The sequence below is a fragment of the Malus domestica genome, chromosome 05 (genome assembly GCF_042453785.1).
Source record: "Malus domestica chromosome 05, GDT2T_hap1".
Classification (NCBI taxonomy): domain Eukaryota; kingdom Viridiplantae; phylum Streptophyta; class Magnoliopsida; order Rosales; family Rosaceae; genus Malus; species Malus domestica.
Genome location: NC_091665.1, coordinates 28,028,030 through 28,055,040, shown reverse-complemented (window position 1 = coordinate 28,055,040; position 27,011 = coordinate 28,028,030). Strand labels below are relative to the sequence as shown.

Sequence of the window (27,011 nt, the reverse complement as noted above, 5' to 3'; positions counted from 1 at the left end):
GTCTTGACATAAATTATGGACAATAATTTCGGTAATTAATTGAAGACAAGTTTGCTAAACAAATGTTTAGGGGATTATATTTGGAGTGATGGAGTAGTTCAACTAACGTGTATTCAATTCAATTATTTGGTTCAGCTACCTAATTTCTTCGTCATAACTATTATAATCTTTCGTACATTCATAATTTAATGTTATGGGGAACACTATAGACATAGACTCATTGTATATGATTAGCTTTTGTACATTATGTCTCTTACTAACGTTTCTTAGGGTCAAAGTGTTTCTATGGTTTAGTGGCTTGAAATTTTTTTATGAGTATCAGAGACACAAGTTACGTGACAAAACAGATGAGTAACAGAGACACAAGTTTAGCTGCTTGAAATTTCTTCGTCTAACGTTAATTATGCATATTAATAATAATAAAAAATAAAAAATAAACAAATGCATGTTGAGTAATTTTAGTGAAACTGTAACGCTATGTGATCATATTCGGTGTACACCAAAAATTTCTTGTGGTTGATGTTAGAACTAAAATTATGCACAACCATAGACGATGGAGTTGTGCGAAAATGGCCAGCTACAAACAAGAACAAACAGCCGTAGATAACCTAAGATACCGGTATGGTACCGACTAAAGGCTCTCCACTATCAAGTTGGTATAAAGTATGTGAACTCAAGTAGTGGGCTAGAGAGCATAGTATGCATATGAAAAACGTTATATGCCCTAGATGGGTGTATTCATACTAGTCGGAAGGGAGTCTTTTTAGGATATATGATTTGTTTAAACAGAGAGAATCCTATAAGATATTGGTTTCTTTTAAGATTGTAATTACTTGTGACACACGCTAATCTTTAGATTGTAGGAATCTCCAAGATAAAAGAAACCAAACTCATCCCCAATCGGATTAGGTTTTCGTGTCTTGCAGAGTAAACATGGTCAATCTCAACGAGGTTTGTGGACCTCACCAACCATTTTGGGGCCCAACTGGGTGTGGTGGACCGTTATTCTATTTAGGCTGCTTAGTCTTATCAATTTCATTGAGTCTATAACCAGATTTCTGAGGTACTAGTATTCCGATCTATCTTTACTCTGACCCAATAAAATTCATGGTCCCACAGTTGAGTTTAATAACCTTGATGCCATCATGCGGGACCATTTCTCTGGTCGTCACCCATAACTCTTACCAGTTTTGTTGCTACCACGCACTATTGCCAGTTAGATGTGCCACCACTCTTTGTTTCTGTCGTTGCTAATGTGTACATTACCTTTTTTCATGACGGGCAAAGTATTCATAGTCTAAAGTAAAGAGATTATGCATTGCAACAAGGGTTTATGGTCAGATAACTAAACATAATTCTGCGCTGGATCCATTCTCGGTTGAGGCGACTATGGATCCAATGTCGCATTAAGCCCACAGGCCGTCTTTCAGAATATAAAGGTTAGACAACTGGGCTGGATAGGGCTTCTAGCCTTCTTGGTCATGATATTGGCCCAATCTAATCACTATTTTTTAACATATATTATACAACAATAAATCTACTATTAAAAAAAGGAATTTTAACAAAAATTTTAACAAAAAGCTTATAGTACTGTTCACTTTAATGAAAAACCATATTTTTACACTAAAAATTCAATTATGGTACTATTCACTTTACCCTTTATTTTGTCCTTATCGTTAAAACTCAAAGTTTTTAAATCATTTTCATTAGTTTTCCTTAAAAAAAAAAAACTAATGAAAATGGCTTGAAATCTTTGAGTTTCAACGATAAGGACAAAATAAAGAGTAAAGTGAATAGTACCAGGATTGACTTTTTAGTGTAAAAATATGATTTTTCGTTAAAGTGAACAGTACCGGGAGTTTTTCGTTAAAGTTCCCTAAAAAAAAGGGTTAGGTCTTTGACATAACTCGATGAGCCAACCACAACTAGGTATCAAACTCAAGACGAATTGTATAAGCAATTCCCGCCTTTGTAAGTTGAACTTGAGGCTTTTCAATTTACTTACAAGTGAAGAGAAATACCATTAAATCATAATACTAATTGATATTTAATTTTTTTAATCAAACCCAATTCACTTATTAATTTACAATCCCTTGTGGTTAATGTTCATAGTCGTCAATTAGATATCTAGTGATATTTTTTTCCTCAAAGTTGAAACAGATATCAGTTTCAAATGCCCCATCATATTAATCTTTATCTTCTGTTATGATGGGGATCCTCTCCCCTCCCTTTTCCCTCCCTTCCCTCCCCTTCTCTCACAATTTTTTTTTCTTTCTCTCTACAAAGATGAAATCTTAAGCATTCAAACAGGAGGGGAGAGAATGAGAGAAAAAAAAAGAGGGAGGAGAATTCTTGTACCTTTTGTTTGTTTGGTCGCCTCATCGCTATAGTCTCTAGGGCACCATAGTTTAAGTTGACATGGATTCTTAATTTTATCAATTTGAACTTAAATATTTGCTCTAGTCTCCACTAGGCCTCGCATAATGCTCATATCAAAACGATTCATATTTTTGCCTTAAATCGTAAGTAGTTTGTAACTCAGTTGGTTAAAAGTATTTATTTTTGTATCTGAGGTCCTGTATTTAAATCTTCCTTCTTGTAGTCTAATGTAGATTATCCTATCTTTATCAAAAAAATATTTTTACTCTAAATGATAGCCAATTGGCATCGTATTTAGACACGACACATGACTCCTTATGTCTTGTTGTAACAAACTTCACCGTTGTTCACATTAAGTCCACTTCTAAAAACTTAGGACCAACCTAGGACCAAAATAAAAATCATATAAAAGTAAAACTACACAAATATTTCACAGTGGAATTTCTAATCCTAAAATGTTCAAGATGGAAGTGAAAAACAAAATATGAGTCAAAATGCAAAGCTTGTCCAGTCCTGTAGTTGGATAGTCGGCGACAATGACAAGATTCAAGAAGGGTCTTGATCCCAAAGAGATAATAAGTCAAAAAGATTTGCTCAGTCGCGAATCTCAGGTCCTCAGCTTACCTTCCTTTCCTAGTAGGGCCAGTAAGTACCTCCCCAATCACGGTGAATTTAAAGGGTAAAGGCCCTAATTACACGGTGGCTGTGGCCTCCATCAGCCTCCCATCGTTTAGAAAATTGGTAAAAAAAATGGGACCCAAAACAAAAACAAGCGCCTCTGACGAACCAAAGCTGGGCTTTCCCCTTTCCCATGTGCTCTTTCACTGCCACTCTGCCACACCCAGTTTCTGGATTTTTGCATTTTTGCTGCTCCTTTTTCCCAACAGACCAAAATTTCAAAAACCCAAATCTCTTATTTTCTGGTTGGCTGTGGAGAAGATCTCGATTCGCAGATGCCCTCTTCTTGTTTGTTCAAGCTTGTCATCTTTCTCTGCTCATTGGGTTTTGGTTTGGGAGCAGACCCTTATGTGTTCTATGACTGGACTGTCTCCTACATCACTGCCTCCCCGCTTGGGGTTAAGCAACGGGTTAATTTCTTCACTTTTCAAGTTTCGGGTTTTCGATTTCAAGCTTTAAAGTCGTTTTCTTTGATCCTTTAGCTGTGATTTGTGAGTAAAGTTTCCAACTTTTTTGAAGTTTCTGTCTTTCAAATGGAATGATCCAAGGCATAGTGGTTGCTTTCATTTAACGGATCCTCACTCCGACATAAATGCTGAGCTTAATGTATCTCTTATATGAAGTTTACTCTTGTTTTGTTTAATTGAGTAGGTAATTAGGTGTAGTAACTTATAAACTTTGTATTGGATAATGTGGGGTGAAAATGGCAAAGAGATTTAAGAGAATGGTTCACGTGTTTCAACTTTGGTATATTCTCTAATGCGTAAATCTTACTGAATATGTTCTGACGGGCGCAACCCAGCTTTGAAATCGCAATGCTGGGAAGTTCGGGAAGGGGAAAAAAGGGATTTTCAACCTTGGAACAGTTCAATGCCATGTGAATATGAAATTAAAGACCTTTTTAATTACAAATTAGTTTAATGGTCTGAAATCTGAATATCCAGCACCAGCACTGTATGGATTCAGTTAGTTTTTGTATAATTAACTGTGTTGAGCTAATGAATTTATCTTTATCAAATGGCTTTTGCGTCTTTTCCGTTTACTCCCTAACCCAAGTTGGAATTGAATCTAGTTTAGCCAAGGTTTCATACAGTGAGAAGGTATTCCTGCTACTAAATTGTGGCTAATGTCTTCTGATTGTTCTATAATGCAACAATAATGTATTTTGGCTACATCCTGCTTCACCCTTGTTTCATATTATAATTTCAGGTTATTGGGATTAACGGGCAGTTTCCAGGACCAATTCTTAATGTTACTACAAACTGGAATGTTGTTGTCAATGTGAAGAATAACTTGGATGAGCCATTGCTTCTCACTTGGTAAACTTTATGTATCCCATCAGCAACAAAATAATATTAAGTATTGATGATACTATTGCTAATAAGGCTTAGTTTAATGCAGGAATGGTATACAAAATCGAAAAAACTCTTGGCAAGATGGTGTATCAGGGACTAATTGTCCAATTCATGCTGGATGGAATTGGACATACGAATTTCAGGTTAAAGATCAGATAGGAAGTTTCTTTTACTTCCCTTCCCTAAACTTCCAGAGAGCATCAGGTGGATATGGTGGAATCACCATAAACAACCGAAATGTTATTCCACTACCTTTCACTGTTCCAGATGGAGATATTACCCTCTTTATTACTGATTGGTATACAAAGAGTCATAAGGTTAGTGTAAATTGTGTTTGTCCGCTGCTTGTATTTCACCTATTTATTCGGTTTCTTAGGCGTGACTCATGCTTGTAAGGAAACAGGACCTTAGGAAAGATGTTGAAAGTGGTACTAGCCTTGGAATTCCTGACGGTGTCCTCATCAATGGAATAGGTCCATTTCGATTTGATCAGGGACTTATTGCAGGAGGCAATTCTTTCCTGACAGTAAATGTTGAACCAGGTATATTTCTGGGGTGTGTCTGAGATGTTTCTATGGTTCTCAAATGTGATTTTGTCATACTGATCCAGAATCATATAAATACATAGGGTTCCAGTGCGACTGAGACATTAGTGAAAGTCGTGTACTTTAAGGGCATTTTTTGGGGGGGTAGAAAACTAAGGCATATGCGGGTTGGCAACTTGGTTTTAATGAAGCTGTTATCCAGCAACCTTTTGATTTGGGTTTTTCTTTGGGTTCTTAACTTATTCTTTGGCCGATATGATTTGCATTAGCATTTTTATTATCTTGCACTTTTAACAGAAGCCGGTTGCTGGTAATTTCCTTTAACAGGAAAAACATACCGCTTCCGTGTGCACAATGTTGGTATCTCAACTAGCTTGAATTTCAGAATACAAAATCATAACTTGCTTCTAGTGGAGACTGAAGGATCATACACAGTTCAGCAGAATTATGCGAATATGGATATTCACGTCGGTCAGTCATTTTCATTTTTGGTTACAATGGATCAAAATGCCACAAGTGATTACTATATTGTTGCCAGCCCCCGTTTTGTCAAATCATCTTCATGGGCTAAAGCTACTGGAGTTGCCATCTTGCACTACTCCAATTCTCAAGGACCTGCATCAGGTCCTCTCCCTGATCCTCCTAATGATTACGACACATATTACTCAATGAATCAAGCAAGATCCATAAGGTTATAGTTGATTATGTTTCTTTTCGGTTTACTAATAAATATATTTGAAAGAATAAAAACACTCATTCAGTTACTCCCAAAATTTTAACGGCAATGGTGATAACCTTCATATGTACTGGAATTGCTTACCCTATTATCAATGTTGTCAGTCATTAATCTCTGACAAAAATATTCTTTTTCATAGCGTTTTGTTTGATATTACATACAAGGAGGTTGAATTATATTTAATATCTAGGGAAAGTTACTTCTGCCTGATATTTTGTTTGTTTCCCTGGAAGTCCATACGTTAATAACCCAATTTTTTGGTCTTTTCTTTGATGGTATGTTAGTTCTCAAATGCTTGCTGACTATTGTTACATCTTTGTGACGGTTGTGCAATTGCAGGTGGAATGTTTCTGCTGGTGCTGCTCGTCCAAACCCACAAGGATCTTTTAAATATGGTGAAATCACTGTCACAGATGTCTATGTAATCCTCAATAGACCTGCAGAACTTATAAATGGGAAGTGGCGCACTACCCTCAATGGTATTTCATATATACCACCTTCAACACCCCTTAAGCTTGCCCAACAGTTCAACATTTCGGGGGTTTATAAGCTTGATTTCCCGAATAAACTGATGAACAGACCTGCCAAAGTAGACACATCTCTGATTAATGGTACTTTCAAAGGTTTCATGGAAGTCATCTTTCAGAACAATGACACCACTGTTCAGAATTACCATTTGGATGGCTATGCATTTTTCATTGTTGGGTGAGCTTTTTAGTTTTGAAATCATTATCTCTCTCTATTCCTAATTATGGAACTGGCAAAGTACAAAACATGATCCGAACGATTCCCTGTTGCCCTGTAGTATGGATGTTGGAGTCTGGACAGAGAATAGCAGAAGCACTTACAACAAATGGGATGGCGTTGCTCGCTCTACCACACAGGTACCCCTTGGTTCAATAGGCTTGTTGCACTCGCACACATTTACATGTGCATGGAATGGAACAAAATTCTCGGTTGATCCATTTTAGGTTACTTTTTGTTAATTGATTGCTTCATGCTCATATGGCTACAGGTCTTCCCTGGATCTTGGACAGCCATATTGGTTGTTCTTGACAATGCCGGAATTTGGAACCTTCGTGCTCAGAATCTTGACTCATGGTATCTAGGCCAAGAAGTTTATGTCAGTGTTGTGAATCCCGAGTTTGATGGAGATGAACATTCTTTGCCTGACAATACCATATATTGTGGACTACTTTCCTCTTTACAGAAGTAAGACATCCGAACTTCTTCACCAAGTTTTTGTTAGTTTATTTACTTGTCCATCAAGATTTATATTTACAGATGATTAAAATCAAGACAATAGTAAAATCAAGACAATAGCATCTGAAAGGTTAAAAACCCTCATTCCAAACTCTGCTAATGCACAGTTCTGTTTGGTTTTCTTCTCCAGAGACCAGACTCAGAGAGGAGTCAAGTTCTCTAGTGCACCATCAATCACCCGTTCGAGCACAACAATTTTGGTTACGTTAATCATAGCATGTGCGGCTTTCATTCGGTAATCAAGCTACTATCAGCTATAAGCAAAGCAAGCACTGCGATGCTTTCTACCGAACTGGTATCGAACGCGCAAATCTAGCTTAAGGGGATGGTAGAAATGCAAAACATATTGAGACGAGAGTAGGATGTTGGATACCACCCATTTAGCAATAGAGTTGTAGTATGAACCATGTATTGTAATATTGCATTGCAAACTATTTGTATTTGTAATTTCAATTTGCATCCTTGTATCTTCGATTTTGCAGGCAGTTTTAGAGAGTAGTGCATGCATTATTTTTTTTTTGAAATTTGCCTGCTAATGATCAAGAACGGTGTATTTGGAGGAGCAGGCCTAGGCGCCTCTTTTGCAGACGAATTGACCGGAAGAGCAGCCGCTTGTAGTCGACTCCTCTCACCGTCCACCGACAAATGCAAGCCGTTTTTCACATGATCCGGAGTGGTTTTTAAATACCTCAAAATTCGTTTTATTGCATGCAGAAAACCCCCCAACAAAACCACATATCAGTGCCTCCTTTTCCCTCTGAAAAAATGCAACTGTTTATCCTACGACCTAAAACGGCAAGAAAGGAAAATTGACTTCTTTGTTGGATTAAAGAAAAGGAAGACTAATGAAAAATGTTTGAAAACTTTTGAGTTTTAACAATAAGGATAAAATAAAGGGTAAAATAGATAGTACAAGTAAACAGTACCGCGAATTTTTCGTTAAAACTCCCAACAATATCTGAACTGCATGTGCTTTCTTTCCTGATTCGATTGTGCTGTGCTGCATTATTAAGTTCAAACAAATATATAGAATCTAATCCTACTTTTTGCTTCCACCAAATTACAGGATCTTAAGGATGTAAGGACAAAACCATCCTCCTAATCATCCCCTAAAAAATAAACAACATTATCTCATGGAGGTTGGTAGGTGTTTGGCATGTCAATGTCATGCAATCATTTTACATAATAATCTATTTACCATTAGATTAGATGTTAGATTTACCTGCGGAAGGGGTTCGAACACACGCTGTCATGCAAGAGCTCAATACTTTTCCACCGCTGTAGTAAATGACCACTTGCAATCTATTTGCCACATCCTAAAAAAGTATATTTAAGAAAAGAATTTCAACGTATTTCTTTTCACTACTTACACATCCCTGTTATTTTTTAACTATTAGATTTAACAATCAAAAGAGAATCAACGGTAAAAATTAAGAAAGGTGTAGAAGGTGAAATAAAGTGTGTTGACAACTTGAAATCACTTTCGGTCTGCAAATCCTAGAATGGATGAGGATTGCTCTAGTAAGTCAAAGGCTCGAAACATGCTTAATGCAACCTTACCTGAAACCATTGGTCTGTTAGACGAATAACAATCACATCTGCCATTACTTTGGAATTTACCATCTTACAAGTCACTTTAATTTTCTGTTTAGTTACAATAAAAATATTATAAAATAGTACGAGAAAAAAAGTAGATAAACAACTTAGAAAAGCCGTTATTTTTTGTTTATATAACTCTACCATATCAGTTTATCTTCGTATTCCCTTAAACATGTGTAGTTAATTTTAGAAGAGATACCAAAAGTGTAAGCTAAAATTGATTATCTTCTAATATAACAGACTTAACAGTTGATTAATTAATTAAATAATTAAAGCTTAAAAGTCTTGGTCCAATCCAATGCCATCACACATTTCTTGTGCCAATTACTCCATTTCTTCCCTGTCACTCTCACTCCCACCCTTACACGTTAAGGGCTAATGATGGCATTGATGCCCCAACAACTGTTCCAAAATTATGGGGCACCTTTTCCTTTCAGTAGCCGCCACACCTGATTGGCCAACGTGTCACGCATCCATTGGGCCCAAGAAGATGACACTCTTGCTGCCCGCAGCACAACAGCAGAGTTTTAGCTCATAGTGCTAGTGGCCTCCCATTTGAGCAGCTCTCACTTTCATCATAGTTTTAATCCACTTTCCTGTTTCTCTCTTTCTTCAGCAACTGGTATTGCAGACTAATCCATCGCTAATGAGCCCACTTAATTATTGATTAATCCCACAAAAATTCATTTAAATTCTCTTCTCACAGTATTTTGATTTGGTATCTGACACGCTTCTTGTTTTTACAACTTTTATCAGAAGTCATGGGCGGGAGAGTATTATCTTTATTTTTGGTGCCATTAATCTACATCTTCTTGAGCTTTTTGCCAACCCAATCAGCTCCTCAATCTGCTCTCATAACCCAGATTCCTGGATTCAGTGGCACTCTTCCTTCAAAACACTATTCTGGGTAAGTAGTTTTTTTTGGTCAGATTTTAAGTACATGTGGGTTTCTGAGATTGTTTATGTTATGGTTGTTGATCTTTTTGTGGGTTTGTTTTGAAGGTATGTGACAGTTGACCAGAGTCATGGGAGGAACCTGTTCTACTATTTTGTCGAATCGGAAGGGAAGCCTGCGGAGGATCCGGTGGTTCTGTGGCTGAATGGTGGACCTGGTTGCTCCAGCTTTGATGGCTTTGTTTATGAGCATGGTATTGTTTCATAGTTCAGTTTATTGTTCTGTGGTCTGTTTGGGACCCTTTCCGGAGTGTGTTCAAAGCGCTTTTAAATAAAAAAGTGCTTCTGGGTCGTAGAAGTGTTTTTCCGAATTTTCTTCATGAATTGGAACTTTGATAAAAATTTCAACTATCTGTCTCTAATAAGCACTTCAAGCAAAAACGCTGATGAACATAAGTGCTTCATTCATAAGCTCTTGCGTTTCAACTTATTACATAGGACCTAATTTCTCATAAAGTTCAAAACTTTATGTGATATTATTGATCTATGAAACATTTTGGTTCTGTCAATATTTTTCAGGGCCATTCAATTTTGAAGAGGCCAAGATCAAGGGAAGTCTGCCTCAGCTCCACCTTAACCCATACAGCTGGTCAAAGGTTGCAACTTTGAGATGTGAAATGAATATTACCTCTGAATTTTATTTTCTTAATTTTCTTTGTACAAGTGAAATCAATTATTTTCATGTTATTAGGTTTCCAACATTATATATCTGGATTCTCCGGCTGGTGTTGGATTGTCTTACTCAAAAAATGAGACCGACTATAAAACTGGGGATCTAAAGACTGCCTCTGATTCCCACACATTTCTCCTCAAGGTGAATAAGGAAACAACTCGATAAGCCTGTAACACCGAAAGTTCTTACATCAATGTATAATATGCATTGCAGAATTTAACGATTTGCTGGGAGCTCAAGAATCCCACGGCAATGTATACTATACAGTGATGTATAATTTGTATAGTACAAGGACTCGTTTAACGTACTTGCTGAATTGATGTTTATTCTAATTTCCCAGTGGTTTGAACTGTACCCTGAGTTCCTCTCCAACCCATTTTTTATTGCTGGGGAGTCATATGCTGGAGTCTACGTGCCAACGCTTTCTTCTGAAGTAGTGAAAGGTAAATCAGTCAATAATATTAGAAGTTGCGTAAATGTTGAAACCAAAATCTAAGGTGGAGCTTTGGATGTTTTAACAGGAATTGATGCAGGTGTAACGCCCGTTCTCAACTTCAAGGTATTTATCTGTATAAGTAGTCCTTTTGTGAATTTGAAATGTATGTGGCTCCAACCTCTAATTACTGCATAACACAGGGTTATCTGGTGGGGAATGGAGTTACTGATGATAAATTCGATGGTAATGCTCTTGTTCCGTTTGCACATGGGATGGGACTGATATCAGATGATCTATATGAGGTCTGTAAAGAATGTCCAGTTTTATACTAGCATTGTAATGCTAATTTCATCCCCTTTGTTCCCCCTAAATATCGTAGGAATTCAAATGAAATGTATTTGTGCTTCAGGAGGTTAACACAGCGTGTGGAGGAAACTACCTTGATCCGGTGAGCGATCCTTGTGGAAGCAAGCTTGAAAAAGTTGACAAGGTAAAAAAAATCTCAATATTTTGCGTATAACATGGAATTTTACGTTTTTTTTAAACTGACTTTAAGATTTTATTGATCCCAGAACATCGACGGTTTGAACATATATAACATTCTGGAACCATGCTATCACAGCACAGATTCGAGTAAGATTAGAAGAGTTACAAACAGTGGATTGCCATCTAGCTTTCGCCAATTAGGTGAGACTGAAAGGCCTCTTGCTGTGAGAAAAAGGATGTTTGGTCGTGCCTGGCCTCTTAGAGCTCCTGTGAGAGATGGTATTGTTCCAACTTGGCCGGAGCTGATGAATAGCGAAGAGGTTCCATGTACTGTAAGTTGCTTAGTCTGTTACAATTTTGATCTTTTAATCCCCTTTCTCATTGTCAACCATTAATTTCTTGATTAAGTAGTAATTAGACTTCCCCGAAAAGGCTGAAAGAAAGAATCTTCAACTTCGATACAAGAATATTACTCTCATGTACAAGAAGCCTTAGATTTGATGTATCTCCTGCAGGATGATGAGGTTGCTACTGAATGGTTGAACAACGAGACAGTTAGGAAGGCAATCCATGCAGAAACGGTAAGGTTTATCAGAGTTCATGTTTTAAACCAGAAACGAAAGTTTGTAAGTGTCTAGTCCTGCTGGCTCCCAAAAGGCATTGTAACTGTTTGAAATCCTTTTTGCACTATTTAGGATCTTTCATGGGAACTATGCACAAACAGAATCAGATTTTATCATGATTCTGGAAGTATGATCAAGTACCACAGGAACCTCACCGCTAAGGGTTATCGGGCACTTATATTTAGGTAAATCTCCAATTACAATGTCATCTGTTAAAAGTCATGCCCGTCGAAAATGCTCTTAAACTTTCTTTTCACCTTCGCTACAGTGTTCCCTTTGATTGCACAAAAACAGGAGAAGTAAATGAAAAATGAATGTTCTAACTGATGTGCATTCCTATTCGATTTTTTCTGGCAGCGGTGATCATGATATGTGTGTTCCTTTCACCGGGAGCGAAGCATGGACCAGATCACTTGGTTATAAGATTGTGGACGAATGGAGGCCATGGACTTCGAATGGACAAGTTGCTGGGTACTCACTATTACATATTTCCCTCATCAAGCATTGTGAAAAGTCTAATTTCTTGGAAGAACATTTTTATATGGTACTGGGGTAAGTGAATAACCGAATGTGAATGGTTGCAGGTATACACAGGCTTACGAGAACAACCTCACCTTTCTAACCGTAAAGGTCAGCACACGAAAATGTTCCTCGTTCTACTATAGGCTATACTGAAACTGTATCTAGCTGCTTCTTTTGATTGGATTCAATTGATGATTCTAATACTTCCGTCTGAATGTATCGGTGCAGGGATCTGGACATACAGTTCCCGAGTACAAACCACGAGAGGCGTTAGATTTATTTAGCCGGTTTTTGGCCGGAAAACCACAATAAGAGAAAGAGAGCAGTGTTGTTATGTATTAACTATGCTACAGAAGTTTTAGAGAGAACAAATCATATGATTCAAACAAACAGTTTGCATTACCATTGAATAAACTGCATTTTACATCAACTCTTCTAGTAATTTTCACTAAAAATTATCTTTGAAATGCTAATAAACAAGAATTAAGCTAACAAATCTGCCATGAAATCCAATTCTCACACTGAATGGGAATTATGTTACCCTAACTTAGACTGCACGCAATCTCTTGGAGTCATTAAATTGGACAGTTGTCTTTTGTATTAAGAGAAACAAATTTCCTTCCAAAGTCGGGAAACAAAAGTGCCCTATATATATATTTTTTATATTTAATGTATATTGAAAGGGAAAGACTTGAGTGTAGAGATAAACATATGTCTATTTTTTGATATAATGGATATCGAAAGAGAAAGAACTTGTAGTGGAGAGATAAACTTTTAAAGCCATCTTTTAAAAAGAAAACTTTTTAAAAGAGACTTGATTAGACAGATTATGTTGGATTTTATCTCAATTGTCATGACCAGTCCACAAACGAGGTGTTGAATCTTGTGTATTTGATTAATTCGATTTTGAGTGACACTTTTTATTTCGTTGGAGAAGATATTTTATTTTAAAATGGAAAAAAATATCCTAAAATTATGCTTAGATTAACACGAAAGTATATTCATTTACCAAACGTGAAAATTAAGAACAAAACCGTCATCTCAGTAGCAGTCGCATATTAAGTATCATCCATGGTCGCATGAAACATTAACAAGTTTGAGTAGATTAGTAGATGTACAATTATATTTTTGCTACTAATGACACTGATTAAGTTGACTCAAAATCGACAGTTAAAGATCAATAAATCAAAAAATTAAGTATTTTGGGCCGCTGGTCGTAATGTTGGATTGGGCCTATTGAAGGCCCAAATAATAGTGATCTCTTGCTTTGGAAGGTGAAATATATTCGACCAAAAATGGTAAGAATAATAGCCCAATAAACAAATTAGTGATCCAACGGATCTATTTCGCGGGAAGCAACGGGCATCTTTTCCCGCCACCAGAGAGCCCTATTAAATACCCTAAACCCCTAATTGGCGAGTGCTCTCTCTCCCTCCCTCCCTCCATCCCTCTCTCTCTCTATCTCTCGACTGTCACCCTCAAAATCTGTAATTTTTTGATCGACTCCAAATACCATCTCTCTCTCTCTCTCTGCAATGAGTTCCTCAGAAACCCAAAGGACAGCTAAACCCAGTCTCTCTCTAACCTTCAAATCGGAGAAACCCCATTTAAACCCAAAGCTCCGAGTTGCAGAAATCGACTCACTGAGCTCCAAAACCCCTGAGAAGCCCCAACAGTTCCGTCACAAAAGCTTATGGGAGCCGACCCAGAAGCAGCCGGCGGCTCAGATCGGATCTGCGAGACGAAAGATCGATTCTTGGTCCGAGGAAAACCCGATTGAGACACATTTTGGTGCCTCCGAGAAGCTACCGGAAAAGTAAGGCTTCGTGAATTTCAGTTCTTTATTATGTGTACGTAATTATTTTTTTTCTGACATTTTGGGTGGAATTTTGATTCATTATATTATTTTGGGGTTCTTTTTGTTGTTTTTGTTGCAGGTATGAGATATTGAGCGAGTTTTTCGATTGCTTGGATGCTTCGATTCGGTTGTTGCGGTTGAGGGGCTTGATGCCAAGCTTTACCAATCTTCGCCCGAAAATTGAGTGTTTAACGGATAGGTACTGGAAGAGGTTTTCTATTTAATCTGTTGTTTGGTTTGGTAGGTTGCTGAAGAAATAAGGCAGTAAAAAGTGATTGATTTTTGTTTATCTGGGTTTTTAGGAGGTTTACAATTAGTCACTTGGCTCAGCTGAAGATTGTTTTACCTGAGGTAATTGAGATTACAAAAGTGCTTGTTAAGGATGAGAGAACCAGTGATATGAAGCCGGATCTTCGTGTCACCATGAATGTTGATGCAGTAGAAAACGATGACAAGTTGAAATCTGAAGGTGGTGGGCATATGCATTTGAGGCGAGCCTTCCGCCATCGGCTTGGAGACATTTCAAAATCTCATCCTGAGGTATACATCTACTCATTTTCGGTGGAACACAACTAACATGGTGTGATTACTTTATATTCAATGTTATTTAATCTACTAGTAAGATTTGAGGTTAATGGAATCCCTTTTTACATTGGATGTTCTGAGCAATCTGTGAGATTTTCATCTGGAAAGCTTTGAGTCACACAGAATTTATGAGATTATTAGGGTACTGGATTAAAAAATTTGAGCTTATTCCTTGTTACACTCTTTTCGAACAAGCTACTACACAGTTCAAGATTGTGTTTTATCAGTTCAACATTGTTTTTATTGAACTAATTTTCGAATAAGGTGCGGTCTGAAAATGGTTTATTATGTGCTTTCAGGGTTATGAAATTCCAGAAGAAACTCTGCCCCCACCATTCAATTTTGCAGAGCAACATATGCATCCAGATACAATTAAGTGTTCCTTATCATCATCTCCTGAGGCATTGACTGGTGCACATACAGTTGAGCAACCAGAAGCATCCAAAACTTACCTTCAAAGTGATGGCATTCCAGATGAAACACATCCAATGCCATCTGATCAATCAAAGGAGGATTTGAATTCAAACATAAGCAGAATTCCTGACTCGTCATTGCCCAATGAGACATCATTTGAAGCACCAGTAGAGCAGCTACCAGTAATAACAACTCATCTTCCTCAATCTTTTCGAAGGCACTTTTCTTTACCAGCCTTCCAAGGCCGAAATGTTTTAGTTCCAGAGTCAAATTTTAATATAGTTTGCTCCATTGAGGAAGCTAGTGTTGTTGCTTCGTCATTTGAAGCACTAGTGGAGCAGCAACCAGTAATAACATCTCATCTTCCTCAACCTTTTCGAAGGCACTTTTCTCAGCCATCCTTTCAAGCTCGAAATATTTCACTTCCAGAGTCAATTCTCAATGTGGTTTGCTCTGTTGAGGGAGCTAGTACTGCTGTATCATTGACTGGCCAAGTGCCTGCAACTCCAACCAAAGAGACAAGCCCCATTGAAAGTGGTGATGATTTACCCACAAAATGTGCTAGCATTCTGTCTACTCCAAAACTTGCTTCAACTCCAGTCAAAGAGATAGGCCCCATAGAAAATGATGATTTCCCCATAGAAGGTGCTAGTATTCAGTCCACTCCAGCAAAGCTTGCTTCAACTCCTGCTAGATTGATGTCTGCCACACCAGCATTGCGCCCGCCAAAACGCTGTTATATGAGCCCAGAAGACAATTCTACTAGCTCTCCAGAAAAGATGGTTAGGTATCCTCCACGCTCCAGGTCACTGAAATTTGACACTCCTGTGAAGAATAGAATGGTCGAGGATGAAGTACTTGATATGGACAATGCATCAATTGATAATGACTTTACTGATATTCCTCCGGAGGATCTTTTGAAATTGGTATGTCATGTCTTCTATGTCAATAGTTCTATAAAAGTTGTTGGAGCTTACTTCAACCATCTGCACAAAATTTCATCTACTTGTGACAACATTTTGTCTACTTATTTACGAAAGCTTTCTGAAACTGACTTCAGCTTAAGTGGTGTACCATAATATTACTAACAGCATCCAGCCCACTTCGTGGTTTCTACTTGAACTTGAATATAATGAACAACATTTTTGAGAAGTATCCATTTATCTTTCAACAGCTCAAAGATGAAGAGAGGACGGCAATAGAGGAGCAAATTCCTGCCTTCTCACAAGCAAAGAGGGATAAACAGATGATTTCCGGCCTACCTAAACTCTTTGACATGATCCATTTCCTATTTCAGTCTATGAAACGTTCTGCCATCACAAAAGAGGAGCTTGTACACAAGCTAATTTGGAATAACTTAGATTTTACGGACACAAGTAAGCCATTGTATAAAGTAGATGATTTCCTATTACGATTCACGAAAGCTCCTGGTGAACCTAACTCCTCTATTTTCTTCACAGATGAAGTTGAAGAGCAGCTAAGCTTGCTGCTAGATCTGGTTCCGGAATGGATATCTGAAGAAAAGTTAGACTCCGGAGGAGATTTGCTTTTGATCCAGTGAGTTTTATCTAGTCCCAAACAGAAATTATGCGTTATGTAAATGAATACTGCCTTGGGTTAAACGAAAAACTTGATCAAATTGTTTGATGTACATTTGATCTCTGTTCTTGCAGCATTAACAAAATGTCAAATCCAGGTTCTATACGGGCGCAGCTCGAAGCAGCAAACTAGCAAAGCAATCTGAACTGTGCCAGGGTTTCTGAAGGTTGCTGTAAAATAAAGACGATGTACGATTTCCCGTCTTATTAGGCATCTTGGAATGTTTTAATTAATTAGCTGTTCATGTAAGTATAGCCCATCTGCGTGGCTAATCTGTAGTTAGTATGTAGGCTTTTGTCAAGAATGTAATTTAACATGAAAAATTATGGAATTATCTAATTTTGTTCTCCAGTTTCTGGGGTTTCTTTCTTCCAGCAGCATAGAAAATGCTTTGATTGCAAGCTGATTGAACGTGCAAGTAGTTTTTCGGTACAAAAAATCTTTTCTCAATGTCACACTACGGATAAGTAATTTTTCGGTGTAACGTCACATGATGTTACCACCACCTCGTAATTTTTCGGTACAAGAAATCTCCATTTGCACCTATGTTCAAATCATAGGCACATTAGAAATTAACAAGATTTGAGTTGAAAGTAAAATATAATTTTTTTATCAAATAGAATATATTCCGCCTACTTATGAGATTTAACCGGATCCCTACTACAAGAACATCATACTTAAACCCAACATTAATCAATATCCCCTTCCTATTCCCATGCACCTGCTGACCTTTCACGGATCTCTCAGTGCGGTGAATCCCCGATACAGCGAAACGAAAAACATGCTCTTAAAAACGATACAAAATATAATGGCTCTTCGAAAGTAGCTAAAGACCTGTATGGCTCTACCAAAATCCACAGAAACTGAATCTTTACCTAGAAAGAATTAGAAATGTAAGATAGATGCTCGGAACCATCTTCTCAAGCACCTTGCTAATCTTAGGCAATATTAGAAAACTGCGGCAAATTAAGCAGTACTCTTCTTGTTTCTAAAGCTTTCCTTCATCAACGCAAACTTCTTCTTGCATTGAACCACAGACTTCCCCGGAACAGCAGCAGCAACTCGCTCCCATCGCTGAGTGGCATCCTTTGGAAAGGTTTTCAGAGCCTGAACCAGGGCTCTTTCGTGTACAGCAGACCATACATCTTGCTCGGACCCTGATGAGAATCCATTTTCAACAATCGGATCTATAGGAGTTTGGTCTTTTGCACTTCCACTTGACGACTCTCCCGATTCATCCGTCTTCACGGCAGGTGTTTCTGTGGGCTGAGGAGTCCGTACCCCTTCTACTTCGACCCTAGTTGTAAGTGGAGAAGCAATAGATGGTGAGGGTTTCCTCTTTTCAAGAAAAGAATCAAAAGCTTTGCTAGAATCAGGTTTCTGGAGGAGGACTGTTTTGGTTGCCTTCAAAATTTCTTCAACAGATCGTCCAGTACCAATATAATCAGAAACAACCTCCCACCTCCGAGAGGTTCCTTTTGGAAATTTTACCACTCCTTTTCTCAAAAGCTCAATTTCTTCTTTGCTCCAAGGTTTCTCTTCCTTCTTCTCATAGCTGCCTAACTGAACGGTACCTTTAGTCTCCACGGAACCATTCTGTTGTTGAATTTTCTTCTCTTCTTCTTTCTTATCCACCAAATCGTTTTTATATCCACATGCATCTCTAAGAACCTCTGCTCTCTCCACCCCCTCTTTGCCCTCCATCTTCTCACAGATACTCCTAAGCTGCTCGGTACCAAGAGACGAACAGAGACTTTCCACATCATCCTCAGAAAGATTAAGCAAACGCTTCGAAGTAACAGGCCCTGAAACTGTTCGAAGGCGAGCCTTTTCTTTGCGCAGGAGTTTCTTCTCTTTCTCTTTCAGCTTCTTCTGCTGTAAAGCTGTTTCTGCAGCTCGTTTGGCCTCCTCTTCTTTCCGTTTACTCTCCTCTTCTGCAGCCCTGGCTGCTTCCTCCTCCTGTAACTTCTTGGCCAGATATTTGGCCTCTCTTTTCCTCTGCTTCTCAGCTTTCTCTGCTTCCTTTCTCCTCTGTATTCTTGGGTCTCTTTTATATGCATTGTCAACAAGAGTACGAATTCGTGCATACTCCTCCTTCCTAGCCTTTTCTGAAAGTTTTGAATTCTGCCTCTCCATCCATCTCTTATGATCACGAGACTCCGCTTGCTCAAGATCAAACTCATCAGCATGTGGAAACTCTCTCCAACTCTTAAAGGTGTACCAGAAGTCATAGAAATCATCTACTTCCTTCAGTGGAGTACTCTCATCACCTAAAAATGGGATTGGTTGGCTAACCGACCACCGCCCATTCCTCATAAAAGCAGGACTGAAAACTCTGAAGAAGTCCTGTGGGGCACATTCAGTGGGTATCTCATCATCAAACTCATCAGTGGAGTCATAGATTCTTCTCTTCACAGGATCAATTAACACCTCGTACGCTTCTTGGATGGACTTGAAGTGGCTCTCTATCTCGTCCTTCTTTGTTTGTTTTGCAGCTTCCGTAACCTCATTGAGAAGAAGAGCAGCCTGTTTGTCAGGATGATATTTCAGGGCAGTCTCACGATAGCTTTTTCTTATTTGCTCCTCAGTGGCAAGGTATCTTAAATGGCTCAAACCTAAGAGTGCATAGTGATCTTGTTCTTTGCCTTCGCCACCAGATTTCTTCTTACCTTTGCTGCTGTACGAATCAAATGATGGTATAGAAGTCTGTTCCTTGTTATTAACCACCTTCTCATCTTCAACTTCTTTATTTTCCTCCACACAACCACGAAGCTTCAGAGCCACAGCATGGAAAGAATGTCCGGCTGGTTCACGGTTCAAAGCCTTGACAGGAAGGCAGTTTGAAGAAGCATACAGTGGTTGACCATCTACCAATTCTTGGGAGTACGAAATAAGGCAAAACTTGCTTTGGACAGGCATGATGATTATATTATAACAAACCCACAGTACCAATAACCAGATAAATCGGCAAATTTAGTACCCAAGAAAAAGCTCCACTGCACTTCAAAACCCTCTTAATATGAATGCACACAATCCCCACACTGCACTATCAAACAAAGCAAAAATCAACCCGACTATCTCCGATACCGAAAGATGCAAAATAACTAGGATACACAAACAACTTCACATGTACGGAGCAATCAACACATAATTAAAGATTTTAAACACAAACACACCTGCATTATAAAAAATAAAAAATAAAAAAAAATCAACAAAACTACCTCTAATCACATAAACCTCAATATTTAAAAAATAAAAATAAAATAAAATTCAATGCAAAGAAACAAAATTTAATCACATAAACCTCAAAATTTGTTTCATAATTAAAATAATTCCCAATTAACAACATAAAACTATTCATTTGTTATAACATGCACTCATTTATTACTGTATCAACCAAAACTAAATTAAAAAGTAATAAATAAAAACCAGAAACATTTCCATTTCATATTCGATGCAGCAAAAGATTGCTGCTTTAAACGAGCAATACAAAAAAAAAAAAAAAAAAAAAAAAAAAACGATTCAGCAAAAAAATAAATTAAACGGCGGCTGTGGAGAAAAATCTCAAACCTCGATGAGAGCAGATGAAGGCGACGAGGGTTTAACAGAGGGTTTGACGGGTGAGGTGACGGAGGAGGTCGATGAGTGTTTTGAGCGATGATCGAAGGTCTGCCGGATTTATAGTTGGAGACGCAGTCGCTCGGCTCGTTGTGGGTTTTGGTGGTTTCACCTATATAAAGGTTCCACTCCAAAATGCCCTAATCAATTGCAATTGGGGGACGATGGCTCGCGATCTGCAACGACCACGTGTCACGTGACTTTGGTTCATATATTACCTTATAATACTGGGCCACCGCTCGTTTTATTGGCCCAAATATTTGTTGTGTTTGGGCTTTAAATAGGAAAACCAACGACAAGTCGTAACATCAATTTGGTAATTGAAGATTGAAAAATCAAGAGGTATTTGTCGATTTTCTTCCACGAACTTGTAAGAAGCTACCAATTCCTTTCATGAACATTATTTTTAGTCAATTATCCCTTTGAATTTTCATAAGTGGTCAATTTCTCTCTCGGCATTTAGATTTTAAATTTTTTTCATCGAAACTTCATTCATCTTGGCCGTGTGCACGACACAAGGCAATTTTTTGAGGTAAAAAAATGTAAGTATATTCCTATTTGGGACTGAAATAAAGGCTTAGGCCGAGAAAGAATAACATGAATCGAAATGCCATGATTCTTGACCTAGTAATCGTTGCTCATGCTAGTTGGCTCCCAGCTCAAAAGCGTGCTAATTTGATCGAGTCCCTATAGGAGTAAGACTATTAAAGGATTAGGCTCATGCATGGTTTGGTCGAGTTCTAAATGAATTAAAATTGTTGAAGATCAGGGTGGATTCTGACAAGATTCAAATTATTCTAAGGATCATAACTTATTTTTGGTCAGATGAGGATGAATCAAGTGCATAAAGGGTGCGTTTGGTACGTGGGACGGGACGGGACGGAACGGAACGAGGCGTTCCGTCCCGCGTTTGGTGCGCTAAAAATGGGTGGAACGGGTTGTTCCACGGGACAGATTTTGGGTGTTTTTGCGTTCCACCTCTCCCCCCTGGAACGGGTTTGTTCCACGTCTGTGGAACACAATGTTTTACCATTTTAAGACAAATATACCCCATGTCTTTTTCAAAAATTACACCTTCGTTCCGTCCCGTCCCGTCCCGTTCCGCCCCGTCCCGTCCCGTTCCGTTCCGTCCCGTCCGCGTACCAAACGCACCCAAAGGGATTAGGTTCAGAATAACTCAAAGAGGTGGAGATTGGATAGATATTAAGTTTCGGCTAAAGAAGGGATTATGGGGACAAAGAGAGAATATCCAGGTAAATGCCGAGTAAGCATAGTCCTATCAAGTCTCTACCTCGGCAGAGGTTTTGCAACGTGAAAAGCCCTTACAAGCTTCAACTTAACAAACAACTCAAAAATGCTCTATGCAAAACCTTTCTCACAACCCTGTTTATCTTAATAGTCTCATCAACACATTTTTAGTTGGATAAGTAAATAGTTGACAACACGTGACATCTTCATTTTAGATAAGTAAACAACACTAGAACCGTAAAATTAGGCGATTTATAAGCATCTTTAGTTTAGACAAGTAAACAGTACTGCTTTTGATTAGTTGATTATCTATGCAAGTCTCGGTCGGCAAAGAATTCTCAATTATTTAGTCCAAAGAGGTAACTTCATTAGCTTCTCAGCGAAGTCGAGTATTATATGATCTGTTACTCTTAGGTGCACTTCATACTTCGGCATTCAAATGGCCGAATCACATTCACCATAAAGACATTTCTTTTAAGTATCTTTACCTGTAAAGTTTGATACTGATTCGACGCACTTATATTTTTACCAATATAGTTGAAGTAGCAAAACTTAGTGCAGAAGATCTTTGAACTTCGCAGTGAATTAAGCAACCTTGTCTTCAGGTTCTAGAACCCTAGGCTGAGAGGCGTCCCTTCCTCAACCATAGTCGCTCAAGTGCATAAGTTAGTAGTGCATTTGACACCACCACAACATCTATTCTACTCGCCTGACCGAGCTTGGTCATGAGTTGGCACGCTCACATTCATAAGAATGACGTAATTAGCTCAATAGTTACTCGATCTACGTCCCACGTAGGCTTTGCAACTTTTAGGATTGACAATTCCTAATGTAGACAACAAATTTTTTTCTTCTTCTTCTTTCCTCTAGTTCACTTTGACACTATTGTATACTTTTTGTTTCAATTTTATCCCTAATTTGGACAACAATGAATCTTCTTCATGGTCTTGGTTTTTCAACCATGTTGGAGTTGTGATGCTATTTCATTATTCTTCCTTATGACTTGATTCACGTGATCGTCTCGATTAACTTATCTCAATCCAAGACCCAAATACCAATAATTAATATGCTGTTATATATTATCGGATGGAATTGACCTGTATCCATATCCAAACTCATTTGTAATCGGATAATCAGATTGAAAACCACAATCCATATTATATTAATTACGTCTAGTTGAATTGAATTCGGGGTTGAAATTCGATCTATCTACATGTCTACTGTCTACATGAAACAATCTAAGTCTAAAATCATAAGGAGATAACTACTTAATACTATGATTTAGTGCTGATCTATTGTGAGACTTAATCTACTCTCCCAATCATTTAACGTAGATACTATCGTTTGACTAAAAAAAAAAGGCATTTTATATTAGCACCCCACAAAATGTTGAATGTACCCCACATTAAAATTTAATATTAATAACTTATTTACCCTACTATGCAATTACAATTTTGACCTTATTAGGTTTAAAAAAAAATAAAAAAGTTCTATATTCATACCAAATCACTTTTAACGTATTATTTATCTACTTCAACTATCAAAACCTCTCCCATCCTCCATTGTTGAATAAAACCCTAAGCAATGAAACTACAAACACGTTGATTGAGAAAAATTATTTTTGATCGGAACATGAAATCGGTGTTTCAAAAGCTTTACATGAGGTAAGACTTCATATTTTTCTTTGTTTTAGTGATTTTGACGACATCGATAATTATTTAATCTCACTCAATCTAATAATTCAAGAATTAGCATTTATGAATCTCATAATTCAAAAACCATGGCATGCGAACTGATTGCAGATTGAGTCAATGACATTCATAAGGTGCTTTCTTGCACTATTCTAAGATGCTTTCTTGCAGGTCGACTTGGTTCGACCAAAATATGCACAAGAAAATGGAAACAACATGGTAGCTTTGAAATCATTATTATTGTTATTGAAAAACGTTCAAATGAACCTAAATTTTTTTTTCAAATCATTCAATTTGAAATCACTCGGCAAACTAACGTTAGATGGTTTGAAATCATTCGGCAAAACTAAAAATGAGTGTTACAAGATTTGAGAAATGTGAGGGTGTATGTAGAAAATGTAAGGTGTATATTAAGAATGTGGGGTGTGAAGGTATTATGGGGAAGGAAGTGGGGTGTATTAAGATAATTTTTAATTGAAAAAGTAAATGTGAGGTGTATTAAGTATGTGGATTTTATTCAACAACTTGTGGGTGCTAATATAATTAGCTAAAAAAAAAATCGCGTAGAGGAAAGCAACGACAAGTCGTAAGCCTATTATACAGGTAGCGGCTGAGTTCAAGCTGGAGATAAGCGAAACCATGGCGTCTCTGCCTCCGTTTATACGGCGCCGTTTCCTCAGCACCACCACCACCACCACCACCACCAATGTCTCGAAGAAATGGGCCGTGAAGGAAGTGACGAAGTCCAATTTTTCCGAGTCCCTGGAGGAGTTCAAGGACCACCTGTCCAGCTCCGACTTCGTGGCCGTCTCGCTGCAGAAAACGGGGTCATATCGTGCGCCGTGGCACCGCCCTCGGCCCTTCGACACCGCCGACACGTCGTATTGCAAGGCCAAGTACGCCGCTGAGCGCTTCCAGCTCCTCCAGTTCGCCGCCTGCCCATTCACTCTCAGAGCCTCCAAGCTTACTCCTTACCCGTCCGTACACTTTCACTATACCTATACATACACATATATAGAATGGAATTTGATGATGTGGGTTTGTTGATTTTGGTGCAGATACAACTTTGTCTTGTTCCCAAGGGATGAATTGAAGATGGGGATGCCAACTTATAGCTTTTCAGTTCAACCATCACATTTGACTTCCATGGCGGAAGAAGGTTTTGATTTCAATGCCTGCATATATAATGGTAAGCCTCCCAAGTCAAGTTTTGATATTTCATTTTACTCCCTAATTTCTTGTGGAATATGATTTTACCCAAGTGAATATTTTTACGAAAACTGGAATAGAAATTACGAAAACTAAGAACTTTGGCTCGATGCATTGGTGAAAGTGTACCATTTGGGATATTGCAAGTCTGTAACTTTGCTGTTGTATTGAGATTTTGTGTTTTTGTAATGAGACAGGTATTTCATACTTGTCTGGAGCACAAGAATCTGCGGCTAAAGCTCGGATGGGGAATCCGACTACCAGCAGCTATGTAATGAGCTCTTCTTCGACCCATACTGTTGCTGATACGGTTTTTGTTGAAAGAATTAAATCGCGAGTTAAGCATTGGAAAAGTGCATGTAAAAACACAAAGAAAGATAGTAAGGACAGAAAAAGGGTTCTAGATTCTACTTTCATCCCCTATTTTTCGTTCGATTTTGTTATATTTTCTGTTAAAAAGGGTTTTGGCTTTCCATTTTGCAGATGCTCTGCTGAGTTCCTTGAGAAAAATTGTAATGGGAAGTGAAATTTACGGAACAAGACCCTGCATGAATCTAGATGTTTGCAGTGAACGTCAAGTGCAGCTTGCTCTGGAGGTATGTATGTTGACCCGTTGTTGTTTTTAATCCTTTTTTCTGGTGCCGGTATATTTAATCGGATTTTATCTGATCAAATGATTTTTTTTTCATTGGTTGCAGATGTTGAAAGAGTTCTCTGATGAACTAGTTCCTTTAATAATCCCAGCAAAGGGCGGAGGAACTCAGGCTGTTCGTGTTGTTTTGACAAGTTCTACAGCGGACAAGGACTTGTTTGAGGTAGTGACGTGATTTTCAGGTCTTTCTATTTTGCATTATCAGGCTTTTTGTATCGCAACATTTGGCTTGAATGTTTTACTTACAGAGAGAGCTCCAAAACCTTGAGGAGGAACAAAACAAGAGAGTTCGTGGATTTCGAGAGGTGATCGATTTGATTTCTGCTTCACAGAAACCTGTTGTCTCCCACAATTCCCTTAACGGTGTATCTCTGTTTAATAAATATCTATGAGTATTAATGCCCTTGACTTGGCTTCTGTTCTTTTTCTAGTTTCTCAACTTACTGTTTAATTTTGCTTTATGCAGATTTCACAGTTATTCATTCACAGTTTCTCTCACCCCTCCCGACTAATGTAGACGAGTTTATGGGTTCCTTGCACTCGGTTTTTCCCCACATACTTGATGTCAACCATCTGATGAAGAATATTGGCCCTCTAAGAAAGATGACCAATATTCCTGCAGCTATTTCGTACTTGAATAATCATTACTTCGCACCCATTGATATGGAAATTTTGCCTCAAGGTATCGATTTTACCCTTAGTTTTCGCGCAACACAGTTGAAGAGAGTGCAGTAATTCACATATTTGTTGCTCTTGTGGGTTTTACTTGGTTTTCCTGTGATTTCTTGTGTCGATTGCTGTCCGTTATGCCATTTTTTTTACTTCAGAGCAAACCTAACTTCTTCTCTTACTATATACAATGTTTGGGTTGTCATCTACAGAAAGTGAAGGCAACATTCATAGGCATAATGTGGTGAAGATGTGCTATTTGTTTGCAAAGCTCTGCTCCATTCTGAAAATTTCCGACAATGCTATGGTATCTAACAATGCAATGTTGGCTCCAGCCATCAGAGAGTACACAAACATTTCCAATCCGTGTTCTGACAGCCCCCAAGAATCAACCAATGAGGATATCAGAGTCTGGACAAAGAATATGAGAAAGGTCAGCTGTGATCAATTGGTATTCTTATGGGGATTCAGAAGTGGAATGACTGCGGGGATGATCAAGAGCTTGTTGTGCAAGTCACATGCCGTCTTCTCTGAAGAATTTGATGTTCGGTTTGTGGACAAGAGCTGTGCCATTGTTGTTTTCTGGCGACGTGGTTTATCTGAAACTTTTTTGGATGCCATGAGCAGTGAAGAGATTTGTGACTCTTTAATGGAGATCGCTTCAGAGGGCATAAGAGCATCAAGTTACGAAACTTACAAGAGAGTCTGCAGGTTAGGCTTATGGGAGGCAGATTTAGCGGAGTCCCTAGACAAAGCCTTGGAGGACTCGGACTACCTTATGGAAGCTAATTCAGCAACAAATTCTAAAGAAATTTGTTGGTCTAGCGACTCAGCAATAAATTTTGATGACTTGTAATACGTAAAACTCCATATGTTAGAAATGAGATCAGTTTTGTTCTAAAACTCGTTGTACAACCGAGAATTGTTGTCGTGCTATCCCAAAACGGAGAGCAATCAGGCATTGCCCTCTATTCCGGAGGTAATCAAATACTGCAGAATTGCTGCCCATGTATTTTCTTCTAGTTTGGTTGAGTCAAGCGCATTCTAAATGTTCATTTAGTAACTCCAGTAGAGGTTCTTGCATACGACCACCGTATGCGGCCCTTCTCCATTAATAACTTTCAATTTTTTCTACAAAAAAATGTTGCCAGAACGCTTCTGGCTATTCGAAAGCGCTTTTAATTCATTTCAAAGCACTTCCAAATTAGTCTTCTCTTGT

At 38.2% G+C, this 27,011-nt stretch overlaps 5 protein-coding genes across 6 annotated transcripts; 4 read left to right on the top strand and 1 right to left on the bottom strand.

Moving 5' to 3' along the window:
• Window positions 1–3,104: 3,104 nt before the first annotated feature.
• Window positions 3,105–7,423, top strand: LOC103433318 (monocopper oxidase-like protein SKU5). The gene is made up of 9 exons (XM_029102426.2): window positions 3,105–3,467; window positions 4,267–4,376; window positions 4,459–4,729; window positions 4,816–4,954; window positions 5,285–5,648; window positions 6,033–6,398; window positions 6,499–6,577; window positions 6,709–6,905; window positions 7,087–7,423. The coding sequence occupies exons 1-9, from the start codon at window positions 3,333–3,335 to the stop codon at window positions 7,193–7,195; spliced, it is 1,770 nt and encodes a 589-aa protein (XP_028958259.2). The 5' UTR covers window positions 3,105–3,332; the 3' UTR covers window positions 7,196–7,423.
• Window positions 7,424–8,918: 1,495 nt separating this feature from the next.
• On the top strand, window positions 8,919–12,679 carry LOC114824886 (serine carboxypeptidase-like 20). Its single transcript, XM_029102425.2, has 15 exons — window positions 8,919–9,177; window positions 9,312–9,462; window positions 9,558–9,703; window positions 10,029–10,105; window positions 10,201–10,323; window positions 10,523–10,625; window positions 10,704–10,741; window positions 10,819–10,920; window positions 11,028–11,108; window positions 11,191–11,436; window positions 11,620–11,685; window positions 11,800–11,912; window positions 12,085–12,198; window positions 12,312–12,357; window positions 12,478–12,679. Exons 2-15 carry the CDS (start codon window positions 9,317–9,319, stop codon window positions 12,559–12,561), a joined length of 1,485 nt encoding a protein of 494 aa, XP_028958258.2. The 5' UTR covers window positions 8,919–9,177; window positions 9,312–9,316; the 3' UTR covers window positions 12,562–12,679.
• Window positions 12,680–13,634: 955 nt separating this feature from the next.
• Window positions 13,635–17,056, top strand: LOC114824885 (CDT1-like protein a, chloroplastic). The gene is made up of 7 exons (XM_029102422.2): window positions 13,635–14,065; window positions 14,187–14,306; window positions 14,410–14,647; window positions 14,992–16,032; window positions 16,281–16,482; window positions 16,567–16,663; window positions 16,780–17,056. Exons 1-7 carry the CDS (start codon window positions 13,785–13,787, stop codon window positions 16,835–16,837), a joined length of 2,037 nt encoding a protein of 678 aa, XP_028958255.1. The 5' UTR covers window positions 13,635–13,784; the 3' UTR covers window positions 16,838–17,056.
• Window positions 17,057–17,292: 236 nt separating this feature from the next.
• On the bottom strand, window positions 17,293–20,510 carry LOC103412144 (uncharacterized). 2 transcript variants are annotated; one of them, XM_029102423.2, is made up of 2 exons: window positions 20,276–20,510; window positions 17,293–19,746 (listed from the first exon to the last, which is right to left on the bottom strand). In XM_029102423.2, exon 2 carries the CDS (start codon window positions 19,622–19,624, stop codon window positions 17,672–17,674), a length of 1,953 nt encoding a protein of 650 aa, XP_028958256.1. In that variant the 5' UTR covers window positions 19,625–19,746; window positions 20,276–20,510; the 3' UTR covers window positions 17,293–17,671. The 2 variants fall into 2 exon arrangements, with proteins under 2 accessions (XP_028958256.1, XP_028958257.1); XM_029102424.2 differs by having other exon boundaries at window positions 17,293–19,751; window positions 20,276–20,503.
• Window positions 20,511–23,823: 3,313 nt separating this feature from the next.
• On the top strand, window positions 23,824–26,800 carry LOC103412142 (poly(A)-specific ribonuclease PARN-like). The gene is made up of 8 exons (XM_029102414.2): window positions 23,824–24,239; window positions 24,321–24,451; window positions 24,669–24,851; window positions 24,955–25,067; window positions 25,170–25,286; window positions 25,372–25,486; window positions 25,590–25,805; window positions 26,005–26,800. Exons 1-8 carry the CDS (start codon window positions 23,902–23,904, stop codon window positions 26,646–26,648), a joined length of 1,857 nt encoding a protein of 618 aa, XP_028958247.2. The 5' UTR covers window positions 23,824–23,901; the 3' UTR covers window positions 26,649–26,800.
• Window positions 26,801–27,011: the final 211 nt, after the last annotated feature.

What these genes read in the sequence shown, in the direction of transcription:
- LOC103412144 (XM_029102423.2), bottom strand. Translation starts at nt 19,624, where the DNA reads ATGCCTGTCCAAAGCAAGTTTTGCCTTATTTCGTACTCCCAAGAATTG.
- LOC103412142 (XM_029102414.2), top strand. Translation starts at nt 23,902, where the DNA reads ATGGCGTCTCTGCCTCCGTTTATACGGCGCCGTTTCCTCAGCACCACC. An exon ending in AAGTGCAGCTTGCTCTGGAG is followed by an intron (nt 25,068 to 25,169) that starts GTATGTATGTTG and finishes CATTGGTTGCAG; the next exon opens with ATGTTGAAAGAGTTCTCTGA. An exon ending in CGGACAAGGACTTGTTTGAG is followed by an intron (nt 25,287 to 25,371) that starts GTAGTGACGTGA and finishes TTTTACTTACAG; the next exon opens with AGAGAGCTCCAAAACCTTGA.
- LOC114824885 (XM_029102422.2), top strand. Translation starts at nt 13,785, where the DNA reads ATGAGTTCCTCAGAAACCCAAAGGACAGCTAAACCCAGTCTCTCTCTA. An exon ending in ATTGAGTGTTTAACGGATAG is followed by an intron (nt 14,307 to 14,409) that starts GTACTGGAAGAG and finishes CTGGGTTTTTAG; the next exon opens with GAGGTTTACAATTAGTCACT. An exon ending in CTTAGATTTTACGGACACAA is followed by an intron (nt 16,483 to 16,566) that starts GTAAGCCATTGT and finishes TTTTCTTCACAG; the next exon opens with ATGAAGTTGAAGAGCAGCTA.
- LOC103433318 (XM_029102426.2), top strand. Translation starts at nt 3,333, where the DNA reads ATGCCCTCTTCTTGTTTGTTCAAGCTTGTCATCTTTCTCTGCTCATTG. An exon ending in CGCTTGGGGTTAAGCAACGG is followed by an intron (nt 3,468 to 4,266) that starts GTTAATTTCTTC and finishes TTATAATTTCAG; the next exon opens with GTTATTGGGATTAACGGGCA. An exon ending in GGTATACAAAGAGTCATAAG is followed by an intron (nt 4,730 to 4,815) that starts GTTAGTGTAAAT and finishes GTAAGGAAACAG; the next exon opens with GACCTTAGGAAAGATGTTGA.
- LOC114824886 (XM_029102425.2), top strand. Translation starts at nt 9,317, where the DNA reads ATGGGCGGGAGAGTATTATCTTTATTTTTGGTGCCATTAATCTACATC. An exon ending in CCTTCAAAACACTATTCTGG is followed by an intron (nt 9,463 to 9,557) that starts GTAAGTAGTTTT and finishes TTTGTTTTGAAG; the next exon opens with GTATGTGACAGTTGACCAGA. An exon ending in AGCTTGAAAAAGTTGACAAG is followed by an intron (nt 11,109 to 11,190) that starts GTAAAAAAAATC and finishes TATTGATCCCAG; the next exon opens with AACATCGACGGTTTGAACAT.